General features: G+C 36.7%; 1 protein-coding gene across 1 annotated transcript in view; it reads right to left on the bottom strand.

Annotated features, from left to right (window-relative positions):
- klhl24a (kelch-like family member 24a) overlaps positions 1-12,752 on the bottom strand; it is a 28,367-nt gene that overhangs the window by 8,146 nt on the left and 7,469 nt on the right. The window contains exons 5-6 of the mRNA XM_058751769.1: positions 11,016-11,134; positions 3,440-3,628 (exon numbers count right to left, since the gene is read on the bottom strand). Of these exons, the coding sequence (XP_058607752.1) occupies positions 3,440-3,628; positions 11,016-11,134 (308 nt within the window). The remainder of the gene's footprint in view (positions 1-3,439; positions 3,629-11,015; positions 11,135-12,752) is intronic.

Genomic DNA, 12,752 nt, shown 5'->3' with positions numbered 1-12,752 from the left:
GAATAGTGCATCATTTTTATCGGCTCGTTTGCCAAATTCTGAAACCTTGTCGAATTTGTCAGAAAAATTGTTACACTTGTCTGTATCAGCTCAGGTTGATATTTTAAATCTTGTTGAGAAATATCCAACTTTGTTTAATGATTTTCCTTCGGTTACCCATGTGATAAACCACGACATAGATGTCGGATCACATGCCCCAGTTAAGCAGAATGCTTATCGTGTAAACCCACGCAAAAGACAGTTAATGAAGCAAGAAACGCAGTACTTGTTAGAGCACAATTTAGCCGTTCCTAGTGTTAGTCCATGGTGTTCCCCATGTCTACTCGTCCCTAAACCAGATGGGTCCTCCAGATTCTGTACCGATTATCGTAAGGTTAACGCTTTAACAAAAGCTGATTCTTTTCCACTTCCTCGTATGGAAGATTGTGTCGATCGAGTAGGTAATGCTAAGTTCGTAACTAAATTAGATCTACTAAAAGGATATTGGCAGGTGCCACTTACAGATCGAGCATCAGAAATCTCTGCTTTCGCCACTCCGATGTATTCATGCAGTATCGTGTTATGGCCTTTGGACTTGAAATGCTGGAGCAACGTTTCAACGGTTAATGTCCATAGTGCTGTCTAATGTGTCTAATTGCGAGGCTTATTTGGACGATGTAGTGTGTTATACTGATACGTGGAAGATCATCTTAACACCTTGGATGATGTTTTTAAGTGCTTGAGAAATGCCAATTTGACTTTGAATTTATCAAAGTGTGAATTCGGTTGTGCCACCGTTACATATTTAGGAAAAGAGGTGGGAAATGGTCAAGTTCGTCTTCTTAATTCGAAAGTACAAGCTATTCTTGATTTTCCTGTTCCTATCACCAAGAAGGAACTTCGTCGATTTCTTGGCATGATTGGTTATTACCGATGCTTTTGTAAAAATTTTTCAGTTGTTGCTAGTCCCCTCACTAGACTATTAAGTAAAGCAGTTTCATTTAAGTGGTCTTCAGAATGTCAGTCTGCCTATGAAGCTTTGAAAACCTTACTCTGTAGTGCCCCTGTACTTGCTGCACCTTGTTTTGAGAAAACGTTTTTACTAGAGGTTGATGCTAGCGGTTCCGGTGTAGGTGCCGTTCTTCTTCAGATGGGTGCTGATGGTTTGAATCACCCAATTAGCTTCTTTTCAAAGAAATTTCACAAACACCAAGTTAACTACAGTACCATAGAGAAAGAAGCTCTTGCTTTAATTCTCGCTTTGCAACATTTTGAGGTCTATGTTGGCTCTAGCTCACAATCTATTACAGTGTATACAGACCACAACCCTCTTGTGTTTTTGCAGCGGATGGCAAATGCAAATCATCGTCTTATGCGTTGGTCTCTAATCTGTCAAAGTTACAATTTGGTGATCTGTCATAAAAAAGGTATTGATAATGTAATTGCTGACGCCCTATCGCGTGTTAATCAGTAAAACCATGGTGTTTTATTTTTTAAGTGTGGGGGTGTTATGACCTTCAGTCATTTGTCTGTTGTTTCTTTGCTGCCCTCTTGTGTTTTTTTTGTGTATGTCTATATTTGTTTTCAGGAAGGCGGTTCTTGGAGTTAATTGGATGGAGGTGGCGATTGGTTCTTATCCTTGCCTGACTTGGATAAAGGATTCCCCTAAAATGCTGATCGAGGCCTCTTGTGCCATAGTACTTCTCGTTGTATCGTAGTGCCGCGCAGTTGTGTGTGTTTCTGCTCCGTTGTTATTTGTTACTTCTGATTGTGAATGGTTAACTGATAACTTATAGATAGCTTTTGAAATAGGTTATAAGAATTTGTGATAAGGGACGTAGGGGGATAGATGCCATTTTATTTCTGTATAAATGTCTTTATTATATTGTTTTTGGGAAAGGGAGTTAGGTAAGTTGTAATTGTATTTTATTTTTCTTTCATTTCGATTTAGGGAAGATAGAGGTTTAATAAGTTATTTTTGTTTGTTATTTTGGCCTTGTCTTCCCCTGATGCTAAACCCTTACTTTTTCAAAATAAAAGCTTGTTAATCATTGTTCTCTCTGGCATAAGACTCTCCTTTCCCTTTCTGATGCGACCGACCCCTAGACGGTCGTAACAATGTTTTCTCTTTCTGTTCCAGATGGCAAGTAAAGAATGCAGTAATCTGAGCACTGGAAAATCAATGAGAGAAACCCATGTGAGATGTTACCTGAGATGGCAGCAGTGTCTGAGGACAATAAGCTCAGAATGCAGGCCCACCTGTCCATTAGGTTATAGACCACCTGCACAAAACACACATTCACTACCCATCTGCCGTTAGCAGCCCTTCTGTTCAAAGAGATGCCCATATTTTAGGGGTTACACGAGGACCGTTACAGGCGAGTTCAGCAGGACCCCTCTCATACACTAATGTTCAAAAGTCTAGGGACAGTATGATTTTCTTCTTTTCTATTTAATTTGTTTCAGAATACTGAAACAAATTATGGTTTCACAAATGTATTAAGCAGCACAACTGTTTTCAACATTGATAATGATAATAAATGTTTCTTGAGCATCAAATCAGCATATTTCTGAAAGATCACAAGACACTAGGAATAAACTGAATTCACTGGAATAAATTACATTTATTCAAATAAATTTAAAAAGAAGAAAATATTTCAAATGTCAATAATATTTAAAAATATTAATGTTTTTACTGTATTAATGCAATCTTGAGACTATTTTTTAAAATATAAAATCTTGCTAAAATTTTTGAACGGTAGTTTATATGAAAAAATTAGTCAAATATAAGACATAAACATTATGACAAATATATATTATGACCCTAGTCAGCTGCCTCGCTGGCTGTTTAGAATGGCAGCTATCTTCTAAAAAAGCAAAACAAAAAGTGACAAATGATCCATATGACACCAGTCAAAAATGTCTCCCATCCCTGAGTGATCAGGCTGGTCTGTAAGCTGGTTTTGGTGCATGTTTCAGCTAGTCAGGCTGGGAGAACAGCTTTACCAGCAAACCAGTTCAGCCTAATCAAAGTACGCCACTCACTAGGGTTGAGAGCATAGCCAGTGTGACAGGTTGGTTAAACTCTGGTTATGTTCTATTTGCTCTATAAAGGCATCATGTCAAACAGGAAAATTAGATGACAGTATCATTAAGACAGAACGTGTGGTTATTGCATGTAACAGATGGGCAGGTTTTAACGCGAGTACTTTTTTCCAGCCGAGACAAAAAAAAAAAAAAAAAAAAAAAAGGCCTCACCTAAACAAAAATCAAGATTTTCCTTTTCAAGTCAACTACTCAAAAGCACTATTGCAGGAAGGGTCTGCCAGAAATGACAAATCACCAGGCATAAGTTGCACTATCAGTGTTTTATATAAAGAACAAAGACCAAGTTATAGGTTTCATAGATGAGCTCTGTCTAATATTATACTGTGGGTGTGTTTAGCACTCACACGCTCACCTTATTGGAGCAGCTGTTTTCATAGGGTTCTCCTCCAATGACGAAAAGCTTTCCCGCACAGCTGGTGACCGCCGGGCAGGAGACGGCTTCTTTCATGGGGGCCACCTCAGTCCAGCGGTTGGAGAATGAGTCGTACACCTCCACGTTACTGAGACAAGACTGCCCATCATAACCTCCAATTGCATACACCTGCAGGATACATACACAGATATGTTTACCTAACTACCTAAATAAACATGTAGTTAATCCAACCCTAAAAGAAAAGTTAATTTCAGGGGGAAAAAATAAATAAAAGTGAGTAGTAATATTTTAAGCTTTTTTTTTTTTTTTTGCATTTTGAAAACTGTAATTTTGTAAATGGTGCTTGAACTGTGCATATTTCCCTCCTGATTCAGACAAGATGACTTTTCACTAGAGAAAACAATATTATGGATCGAGTTCTCGTATTATAGCCAGAAGCAAGAGTTTGAAGTTAAAAACATCTTAATGATGGATTTGTTTATTACAAACATGCAGCTCTTTGCTTCACAAGACATTAATAGAAGGACTGAAGTTGTGTCAATTATTGTTGTTTTATCAGCTGTTTGGACTCTCATTTTTGACGGCACCCATTCACTGCAGAGGATTAATTGGTGAGCAAGTGATGTAATGCTGCATTTCTTCAAATCTGTTCTAATGAAGAAACAAACTCATCTACATCTCGGATGGCCTGAGGGTGGGTAACTTTTCAGGCAAATGTTCATACTTGGGTGAACTATTCCTTTTTAATGTTTACTTAATTAATCTGCAAATTATTAGAACAATAAACAGTGACAGAGATTAAACATAAGCATCACTTTTCACTGGCTTTGGTGCTTCTCTGAAGCTGTTCAAAGACAAGCACTCGTCGTATCCTCTCCACAAACAGCTTTATCCTCAAACTGACACAGCAGAGGAAGCGTGGAGGGGCCACGATAACATAATGACACTGACCCACATTAAAGCTGTTGAACAGGAAACCTGCTCAACAGAGAGGAGAAACAGATCGCAGTTGCCTAAGGCATAAGATCATGTGTAACATAAACACACATACAAACTGATGAACTCTGACCTAAGAGGCTAAAGTTCTCTTATTCACACCCTCTGATGATTTAAACTCTGTTCCACCCTGTCTTCACTGATTAAAATGGCATTCATTCCACTGAAATCCATAATTGTATATTTATTCATTAAAAGGAAAGTAATTGTATCTGTACCAAAATGTCAAATGTGCTTCTTCCATGATAAATATTTCTGGTGATTACTGGCTAGTTGCTTGGTTAAAAAAATAAATACCGTAGATAAAAAATTCTGATTCAGATTTGAACCCGCCGTCTCTGCACAATTGCAAGTCATTTTATATGGAACTGCACAAACAAGATAAGACAATGAAGTAGATGGAATGAAATTATGTAAGATATGCTATCAAACACGATTTCCTGCCATCTGTACATGCATTCATTCTCTTATCTTGCTTGAACTGTTTTTCAGTAAAACACTAGTGGTTCTTCTGAAATGTCAAAGAAAGAGACTGATTTTTCAAAGGGTCACCACCTGAACTTAGTTACTACAGGGTGAGTCCAAAATGGCTGCCTGATCAGACGTGTTCGCGCGAGCTCTTTCACCCAGTTGTGTTTAGACAGAGCAAAAATACTTTTAGTTAATTGTGTGCTGTGTGTTTTGTTACACCTTTGACTTGAAGTTTTCCCCTGAATTGTGTTGGCATGGGGTGTAAAAGTGGTCCTTTGAATTACTCTTCAGTCGATGCTAATGTGGCTAACGTCAGTAATAATGCGTAGATTGCATGATTGATGATGTGCGAGCGAGGAAGATATGTTCACTTTAGCCGAAGAGGAGCTCCCTGCATTGCCTATCACCCAGAGTAAATCTCCAGTCACAAAGAAAAGAGCAAGTGATTTCACTCGAGCTGACATCTCATCACAGCTGTTAAGGAAAGAAAAGATAACACAGGGATAACAGCTGATCAACAGTCGCTCAGATGGAATAGAAACAAGATCTCGGGCATGTCAGCTGAATTGAAGGCCATTGTTGAGAAGGTTACTAGTCTTGAGCGGCGATGTTGTTTTTAACCCAACAGGAAGTTGGTTATTTTGAATTATCTCGGCAAATTTTTGTGTCATTTTTGCCATTTTCAAGAGTTGTATTTTAATGAACTCCTCCTAGAGATTTATTCAGATCAACACCAAATTTGGTCAATATAATCTAAAGCCCTTTGTGAAGTTAAATTGTGAAGATCTTGAGTTTGAGTTGAGCTTGAGTCTGTGGCGGCCTGAAAAATTTCGATTTTTCACAATGAAACAGGAAGTTGTAATAACTTAGCTATACAATGTCTGATCTGCCCCAAACTTCACGTTTGATAATACTCCTGACCTGAAGAGATCTAAATGCCCATATTGAGTTATAGTCATAGCGCCACCTGCTGGCAACAGGAAGTGACATGTTTTACGCTGTAACGAACTCCTAGAGATTTACTGACATCAACATTATATTTGGTCAGTCTAATCCAAAGGCCTTTGCGATGTTAAATTGTGAAGATCTTGAGTTCTCGTTAAAGGGCATGTCCGTGGCGGCATGACAAAGTTCAATGTTTCGTCATGGGAATAGAAGTTGTTGTAACTCATCCATAAAATGTCCAATCTGCCCCAAACTTGAAAGCTTGAGAAAACAGGGATAAACGCAATTCTATCAACAATTCTAATTTTTGTAAATATTTAGTCAAATTTGCATGAATCTAAATTTAATCTAGCTGATTTGGATACTTTCAGTAAGCATCTTGGTAATGTTAATTCTATTAATCATGATGAAAAAAAATGTATGTGACTCACCAATTACTGTCGATGAGGTTAAGGAAGCAATTTTTTTTTAAAATTCTAGCCAAGTTCATCAGGCAATTAAAATTTTTCAGTTGATTTCTAATGCTTCAGGTTTGTACCTTAATATATATATATATATATATATATATATATATATATATATATATATATATATATATATATATATATATATATATATATATATATATATATATATATATATATATATATAAATTAAGGTATTAGTCTTGATTAAATGTAAATGTAATCTTTGGTTATTAAGGGACCTGTCCCTTAGAGGTAGTTCTTCTGTCAAAAGCAAAAGGAATGTCTAGACTAACCTATATTGGTTCAACTATATATTTAGACAATAAAACTGTTAAAACTATTGACCAGATTTTAGTTAATATTTTAAATGGAAGAATTGTGTGCACTACATTCATAAACCTGTTGTTATAAATTCCCTTAAAATGGTGGACTAATTTTATTTTTGACCAGCTCTTTTTTATATATATGGTGTTTACTGGCTAGTTCAAGTTGCAATTTTGCTTGGTTAAAAACAAAACAAGAAATTCTGATCCGGATTTGAACCCTGCCGTCTCTGCACGCTAAAAAGTAATTTTATATTGAACTGCACAAACAAGATAAGAGAACGAATTAAATGGAATGAAATTATGTAAGATATGTTATCAAACATGATTTCCTACTGAATACTAGATGACCTGTACATGCATTCATTCTCTTATCTTGCTTGAACAGTTTTTCAGTAAAACACAAGTGGTTCTTCCAAAATGTCAAAGAAAGAGACTCATTTTTCAAAAGGAATTTAGTTATTACGGGGTGAGTCCAAAATGGCTGCCTTTAGACAGAGCAAAAATAACTTTTAGTTAATTGTGTGCTGTGTTTTGTTACACCTTTGAATTGAAGTTTTCCCCTGTATTGCGTTGCCATGGGGTCCTCTGTGGTCCTCTGAATTACTCTTCGGTCGATGCTAATGTGGCTAATGTTAGTGATAAGTGAAAGTGCACACACACAGCAGTGAACACACACCTGGAGCAGTAGACAGCCATTTATGCTGCGGCGCCAAGGGAGCAGTTGGGGGTTCGGTGTCTTGCTCAAGGGCACCTCAGTTATGGTATTGAGGTGGAGAGAGTTCTGTACATTCACTCCCCCCACCTACAATTCCTGTTGGCCCGAGACTCGAACTTTGGATTACGAGTCCGACACTCTAACCATTAGGCCACGACTTCCCACAATAATAACACGTGCTCACCAGCCAGCGGTGGCCATGATTGTGTTGATTGCATGATTGATGATGTGCGAGCGAGGAAGATATGTTCACTTTAGCCGAAGAGGAGCTCCCTGCATTGCCTATCACCCAGAGTAAATCTCCAGTCACAAAGAAAAGAGCAAGTGATTTCACTCGAGCTGACATCTCATCACAGCTGTTAAGGAAAGAAAAGATAACACAGGGATAACAGCTGATCAACAGTCGCTCAGATGGAATAGAAACAAGATCTCGGGCATGTCAGCTGAATTGAAGGCCATTGTTGAGAAGGTTACTAGTCTTGAGCGGCGATGTTGTTTTTAACCCAACAGGAAGTTGGTTATTTTGAATTATCTCGGCAAATTTGTGTGTCGTTTTTGCCATTTTCAAGAGTTGTATTTTAATGAACTCCTCCTAGAGATTTATTCAGATCAACACCAAATTTGGTCAATATAATCTAAAGCCCTTTGTGATGTTAAATTGTGAAGATCTTGAGTTTGAGTTGAGCTTGAGTCTGTGGCGGCCTGAAAAATTTTGATGTTTCGCAATGAAACAGGAAGTTGTAATAACTTAGCCATACAATGTCTGATCTGCCCCAAACTTCACGTTTGATAATACTCCTGACCTGAAGAGATCTAAATGCCCATATTGCGTTATAGTCATAGCGCCACCTGCTGGCAACAGGAAGTGACATGTTTTACGCTGTAACGAACTCCTAGAGATTTACTGACATCAACATTATATTTGGTCAGTTTAATCCAAAGGCCTTTGCGATGTTAAATTGTGAAGATCTTGAGTTTTCATTAAAGGGCATGTCCGTGGCGGCATGACAAAGTTCAATGTTTCGTCATGGGAATAGAAGTTGTTGTAACTCATCCATAAAATGGCCAATCTGCCCCAAACTTGAAAGCTTGAGAAAACAGGGGTAAATGCAATTGTATCTACAATTTTATAAATTTGTCGTCAAATTTGCAAGAAATCTAAATTTAATCTAGCTGATTTGGATACTTTCAGCAAACATCTTGGTAATGTTAATTCTATTAATCATGATGAAAATTTTTTATGTGACTCACCAATTACTGTTGATGAGGTTTCTAGCCAGGTTCATCAGGCAATTAAAACTATTCAGTTGATTTCTAATGCTTCAGGTTTGTACCTTAATATAAAAAAAATTAAGATATTAGTCTTGATTAAATGTAAATGTAATCTTTGGTTATTAAGGGACCTGTCCCTTAGAGGTAGTTCTTCTGTCAAAAGCAAAAGGAATGTCTAGACTAAACTATATTGGTTCAACTATATATTTAGACAATAAAACTGTTAAAACTATTGATCAGATTTTAGTTAATATTTTAAATGGAAGAATTGTGTGCACTACATTCGTAAACCTGTTGTTATAAATTCCCTTAAAATGGTGGACTTGACTTTCTAGATTTCTCTACTTTAAATAATAATCTCAAAGTCAATTGGTTAAAATTTTGTTTGAAAAAACCTTCTTTGTGGAATTTATACCAATTTATTCCTAATTTTATTTATTACTAATGTGTGATTATAAGATCGAGAAATTGCCAGGGAAATCTGCCTTTCATGCTCAAGCTTTGTTAGCTTGGAAACTGATCTACAAGAACAATTTTCCTCCGCAGCATTATTTTATTAGGAACAACCGTTGTATTTTGTATAAACACAAAAGTTTTTTTTTTTAAAAGCTGGTTTGATAAGGATATTGTTTTAGGTTGTTTGGCACTCAAGAGTATCTAATGTTTCTTACTTTAATTTTCCTGTGACTCCCAATGAATTTTCTATTGTCTGATACAATGTATTTTTGATTTGTTCCCCTGGCTTCCTTATGTCTGGTGTACTGTTTTGCTTTTGTCATTTAAAGCATTAAAAAAACAAAACAAAAAAAAAGACAAAAAAAAAGTAGTGCACAACACAGGAGAAACAAGCCACAACACAATGGATACAAGCCGCAACACAACAAAATTAGTCCTATGCGTTGTGTTGTGGCGATTTTATTGTGTTGTGGAGATTTCGTTGTGTTGTGGACTACTGGGCCACCATTAGTAATGCATTTGGCATGCAAACATGGCCATAAACAACACACACACACACACACACAAATAATGCAAAATGAAATGCATGAAGAAATTAATACAAAATTTAGAAGATTGAATGAAAAACATTTAAAGGGACAGTTCACTGAAATATAAATTCTGCAGCATCATTTGCTCACCCTCAAGTCAATTGAAGAAAACGTCATACAGGTTCAGAACAACAAGAGGGCGTAAATGTTAACAAAACTTATTTTTGGGTGAACTGAAATCCTCCTTCTAAAGAGCTACAAACATCCTGAACAGCAAGCAAATGTGTCTGTAAACAACTATAGAGGAGGATGGGTACTGGGCGGACACACACACACACACACACACACACACACACACACACAGGGGAAGATAGAGAATTACAACAACCGTTTTCCAAGAAAAAAAAGTCTCAAGAGAGCATTTTGTGTATGTCTCTCTCATTATGTGTATGAACAGAAAAAATGTATTACATCCAAACAGGCAAAAAATTACACCCCCTGCGTGTGTAATAAAATGCATGTGTTTAAAACATTCACAAACACCAAAAGACTATCATAAAACATGCAAAACCCACAATCAATTCACAGGAAATGAAGCATGATTCTCTATAAGACAAACACAACACGCAATAACTGGGGCAGCTCATTTCTGCAAATCTATCAGTTAAATGGCAACAGCACAATCTGATTACAGCTGTAAAGATTTGATTATAACAACAATCCTAAACACGCACTTAAACCCTGGTTACTAAAATGCAGCATTTGCACACTTTTTAAAAAATTTTTGTTTTGTGCTGTAAAAACTTAAAGCTTATTTCTCTTACTCCACTGCCGAAATGTTTTATCTTGTTTGAAGCATAAACCACAAAAGTATTTATTGCATATATGCTTAAAAAAAAAAATATATATATATATAAAAATAGCCAATTGGGTAAAAAAAAAAAATTGTTTTGCCAGAGTTTAAAGTATAGCAAACGTTAAGTGTATCAATCTGCAATATTTGAAGATAATTATGGAGAAGAAAGAGAACAGGAAATTTGAGTAATTTCAATACAGGGTTAATTATTATAAGGAAAAACAAAGGAACAAACAGGGGTGGGGAGGCCTAAATAAAGCCAAAATCATATTTCTCCATCAACAGCCATTCAAAAATAGCCATGTATTTAAACCAATTAAAATGATTTTTCCTAAGCAACAATTAAAATACAAATACTTACTTACATTAGATGTTTTATTAGTGCAACACAAAGGTGCAAATCCTGCATAATTTTCTCCATACAGTCACAATGCACTAAAGGAAGTGTGCTTTTGATTTAGGAAATGGGACACTGGGACTGGAAACACACACACAAACAGACGCACACCACTCCCTCTCACCTTCCCCAGAAGGACGGTCATCTTGTGTCTCCATCGACCCTTATTAAGAGAGGCCACTCTGATCCAGATGTTGAGCTGAGAGTTATACATCCAGACGTAACTGCTGTTGATGCGTCCACCTGTAAATAACAACCACAACATTAACAACAGCATAAGCAAGCTGTGTGTGTGTGTGTGTGTGTGTGTGTGTGTGTGTGTGCACGTGTGTCAACCTAACCATATTTTAGGGACAAATTTGTACCCAAAAAACGAGCTAAAACCTTCCCTTTGGAGACACTTGAGAATATACTCATTTGTAGAAACAATATAAAAATACAAAGGTTTTCTGTGAGGGTTAGGTTAGAGTATTTCTAACTGCTCAGTATAAAAACAATAGAAGTCTACGGAATGACCCCATTTAGATAAGTGAATGTTGTTATTGTCAACAAAAACTTGTTTAACTGAATAAATCTGAAATAAAATACATTTTAAATATTTTATATGAACAATTTAAATGAAAATTTAAAAAGTTGCTTCGGCAACTAATTGAAATAAACAAGTTTAAATACTAAAATTACTAAACCTAAAATGATTTAAAAAGATAACTATAAATATATACACACACACAATGATATTCATACATTTTTAACATTGTCAAGATACTTTTTCTGGCCACTATATAGCTTGTTTGTCAACCACTAGCAGCTTGTTTGTGGTCAAATATTTCAACTTTGCAAACCCACAAACAGGTCATTAATTCTCACATGTCTGCAATTACACAAACCACAGTGCTTCACCTGTGTTCCTGTTAAACAGAAAAGCTCCCTCTGATCTGAATGTCCTTTCTTGTTGTCATCTGTGTTTATCCAAATAAGCTAAGGGCTGTTCTATTCTTTGTCACTTCACATCTCTGCCAAACGGCTGGTTATCATCCAAACAGGTCTGAGACAAGCTCTGACAGTCCTTCTCTCCCACACACACGCTCAACACCTGGGAGCAGGCTGTTCCACTTAAATTCTGTTTACAGACTTAGATAATGAAGGTCTGAGAAGTGCTCAAATAGCATATGAGGCCCTTCTTCCTTCTCAGAGCCGTCAAAGTCCCTTCTAGGTAGGTCAGTGCACTAGAAGGCCATCTTGGTAACGCCTTTATTCAGCTATTTTTGGTGCTGGAAACACTGGTATCATAAATTTAGCCTCTTTAGCTCATATTAGGGAATGCGCATGAGTGCTGAAGTAAACAAACTTAAAATAACCAGTTTTTTTTACTTAAAGGCTGGGGAAAATGAAAAAAAGGAAGCTTAAAGATGGAAAAAGAGGAGGTAGAAAACATTTTTGAGGAAGTACAAGCGGCACAACGAGAACTACAGTGCTCATAAACTCCATTAGCGGATTAGCTGAGCAACTGTCTGGTAAACAAAGACAGATTCAAAATCTCTAATTAAAGAGGATGTGCTTGCTTTGTCCTCTAATTCGGAGTAAACATAATAAAGACTGGCTTCAGTCCTTTTAGTTCGCTATTCTGTCATAAATATCCATTGACAAAGACCATCAAGCCTTTGTGACATTCATTCAGACTGAAGACCAGACAAACCAGCACCAGTCTGTCTCCAGCTGACACTTTACATGTTGTCACTAAGTAGGCACTTTCAGTGCTGGATGCGAAACCTGCAGGTGAACAGTAAAGCTAGCCATTAGCAGACACATTGCTTGACACATGCTTTCAAATCTGTTTTGGCTAGTCCTGAATGTTTTAGAG

The sequence above is a fragment of the Onychostoma macrolepis genome, chromosome 02 (assembly GCF_012432095.1).
Source record: "Onychostoma macrolepis isolate SWU-2019 chromosome 02, ASM1243209v1, whole genome shotgun sequence".
Lineage (NCBI taxonomy): Eukaryota > Metazoa > Chordata > Actinopteri > Cypriniformes > Cyprinidae > Onychostoma > Onychostoma macrolepis.
Note: the sequence above shows the minus strand (reverse complement) of the source record. Positions and strands in the feature narration are given on the sequence as shown.